The sequence below is a fragment of the Siphateles boraxobius genome, unplaced genomic scaffold, assembly GCF_051911475.1.
Source record: "Siphateles boraxobius isolate OS27281-9 unplaced genomic scaffold, OSU_SipBor_1 143, whole genome shotgun sequence".
Taxonomy (NCBI): domain Eukaryota; kingdom Metazoa; phylum Chordata; class Actinopteri; order Cypriniformes; family Leuciscidae; genus Siphateles; species Siphateles boraxobius.
The window spans coordinates 77,501-80,000 of record NW_027508748.1 but is presented as its reverse complement, the minus strand read 5'-3'; the positions used below and the strand labels follow the sequence as shown (position 1 = coordinate 80,000).

General features: G+C 32.4%; 1 protein-coding gene across 1 annotated transcript in view; it reads right to left on the bottom strand.

Moving 5' to 3' along the window:
• The window catches only part of pde2a (phosphodiesterase 2A), a 74,246-nt gene that overhangs the window by 47,808 nt on the left and 23,938 nt on the right, over positions 1-2,500 (bottom strand). The window contains 3 exon segments of the mRNA XM_077230332.1: positions 137-151; positions 153-178; positions 835-944. Coding sequence (XP_077086447.1) covers positions 137-151; positions 153-178; positions 835-944 — 151 coding nt within the window.

Sequence of the window (2,500 nt, the reverse complement as noted above, 5' to 3'; positions counted from 1 at the left end):
AAAGAGAGAGAGAGAGAAGAGAGAGAGAGAGAGAGAGAAGAGAGAGAGAGAGAGAGACAGAGAGAGAGTGAGATTGAGAGAGAGAGAGAGAGAGAGAGAGAGAAGAGAGAGAGAAAGAGAGAGAGAGAAAAGTTACCAAAATCAGAGAGATAAAGGTCCACTAACGGTATGATGAGAACTAAAAGAGACAAAGAGACGATTCAGATTCAATACAACTACATTTAAGTACACAATCATTTCAGATTCAAAACACATTTACAGTAATGAATCTAAAGCGAAACATACAGCGATGGATGTTAAAATAGTCAATCACTGGCATTTGCTCTCACACACACACACACACACACACACACACACACACACAACACACACACACACACACACACACACACACACACACACACACACACACACACACACACACACACACACACACACAGTTTCTTTATGTTTGCTGTCTGAAGACTAGATAGTCACCATGGGAACTAGAAAAGAGGAAGAAAAAGAGAGTTGATGAAAAACTAGGAAAATCTGATGAAAGTGGACTAACAGCTCAGCAGTGTAAATGAAAATCTCTCACTTAAAACTTAAATCTGATGAAAGTGGACTAACAGCTCAGCAGTGTAAATGAAAATCTCTCACTTAAAACTTATTACATTATCATATCGCTTCTTTGATTTAACGGTGCTGCGTGTAATCAGATAAATCACACACACACACACACACACACACACACACACACACACACACACACACACACACACACACACACACACACACACACACACACACACACACACACACACACACACACACACACAGACACACACACACCTCGTTTATCAGGAGGCAGTGGTGTGGTCAGTGCGCTCCTGTGTTTCTCGTGTAGTTCTGATGGCGAGAGTCCGACACACACGAGTCTCTTCTGCTGGTTAACCGCGTCTCTGAAACACACACACACACACACACACACACACACACACACACACACACACACACACACACACACACACACACAATAATGATCATCTCATCGCTTGAATTAACCAAGTTAAAGTAACACTAATATAACCCTGCATAAGTTGCTCTAACATACTCGTGCTATTTTTGCACAATATATATGATTTTTTTGCGTATTTTCCACAACATCATCATAAAATACAGTGTACAAGACAGATACTGTATCCCACAATGCAATGTTCTCAACTTTTACTTCCATTTCCAGTGCAACAAATAAACAACATTTACACACAAAACTGGATTGAAATGCAAGTCCGCATTGTTTAAAAACTTTAATGAACTGCATAATGCATAAGCCTAATATTTTAATTACAGTTTACTTAATTACATTTTAAAACACAGAAGACAGGGATATTTATCATGCACATAAACAATGAGAGTCTCAATTAGACTCACAATACTAAACTTAAGAATATTTATTTGTAAATAAAGCATATTGGTTTCACTTTATAATAAGATCCCATTATTAATGCATCAACTAACATTAATAATAAGCAGCCCATTTGGTACAGTATTTATTCATCTTTGCTAATGTTAGTTAATAAAATTATATATTTTTTATTTAGAATAATAATAGTTATTTATAATTTATATTTACAAAATAAATTAATAAGTTAATTAATGGCGATTAATCGCATCCAAACTAAAAGTTTGTGTTTACATAATATGTGTGTGTGCACTTTGTATAATTATTTTGAATATATAAATACACTCGCATGTATATATTTAAGAAAAATGTGTTATTTATATATAAAATATTTCATAAATATATATATATATACAGTATATATATGAAAATATGAATTATATACATGCATATGTGTGTATTTATATATACAAAATAATTATAGAGATATTATGTAAACACAAACTTTTAGTTTGGATGCGATTAATCGTTGTCTAGCACTAAAATAAAAATACTAATACTAATCTACAAAAAGAAATCAAATGCAAGAGTTTTACGAACAATATTGATTAGTTAATTATACACTATATAAAAAATGTATGTACTATTTACTCTAAAAAAATGATGGTAACAATATTACACATTATATTTCTGAGTAGTTTTAAAGGCTTGCTTTATTTAATAGAATCTACCTGAATAAATCATGTAAATCCCCTAAATTATTTAGTCTATGACAAAATATATTTAATGTTTTTAGTGAAATTAGTTTTTTGTTTTAGCTTAAGTTGACAGTAAAAAGTATGTGATTTAGAGTGAACGGAAATAACCTGTTTATATTTGAGTGAGTTATATTGTATGATTAATAGACTGTAATGTATGCTACTAACACAGCACAGAAACAAACGTGTTATTGCTTATTGAACAAAGCAGCATGTTTAATATTATTAGTATAAGTAGTTATTCATTTATAACTTATAATTTTTTACAGTGTATGAATCAGTGAATCAGGACACTGGAACGAACTGACTCGCTGATTTACAGTAAAGCTACAGTGTTGTTGCAGTGCGCTGGTGT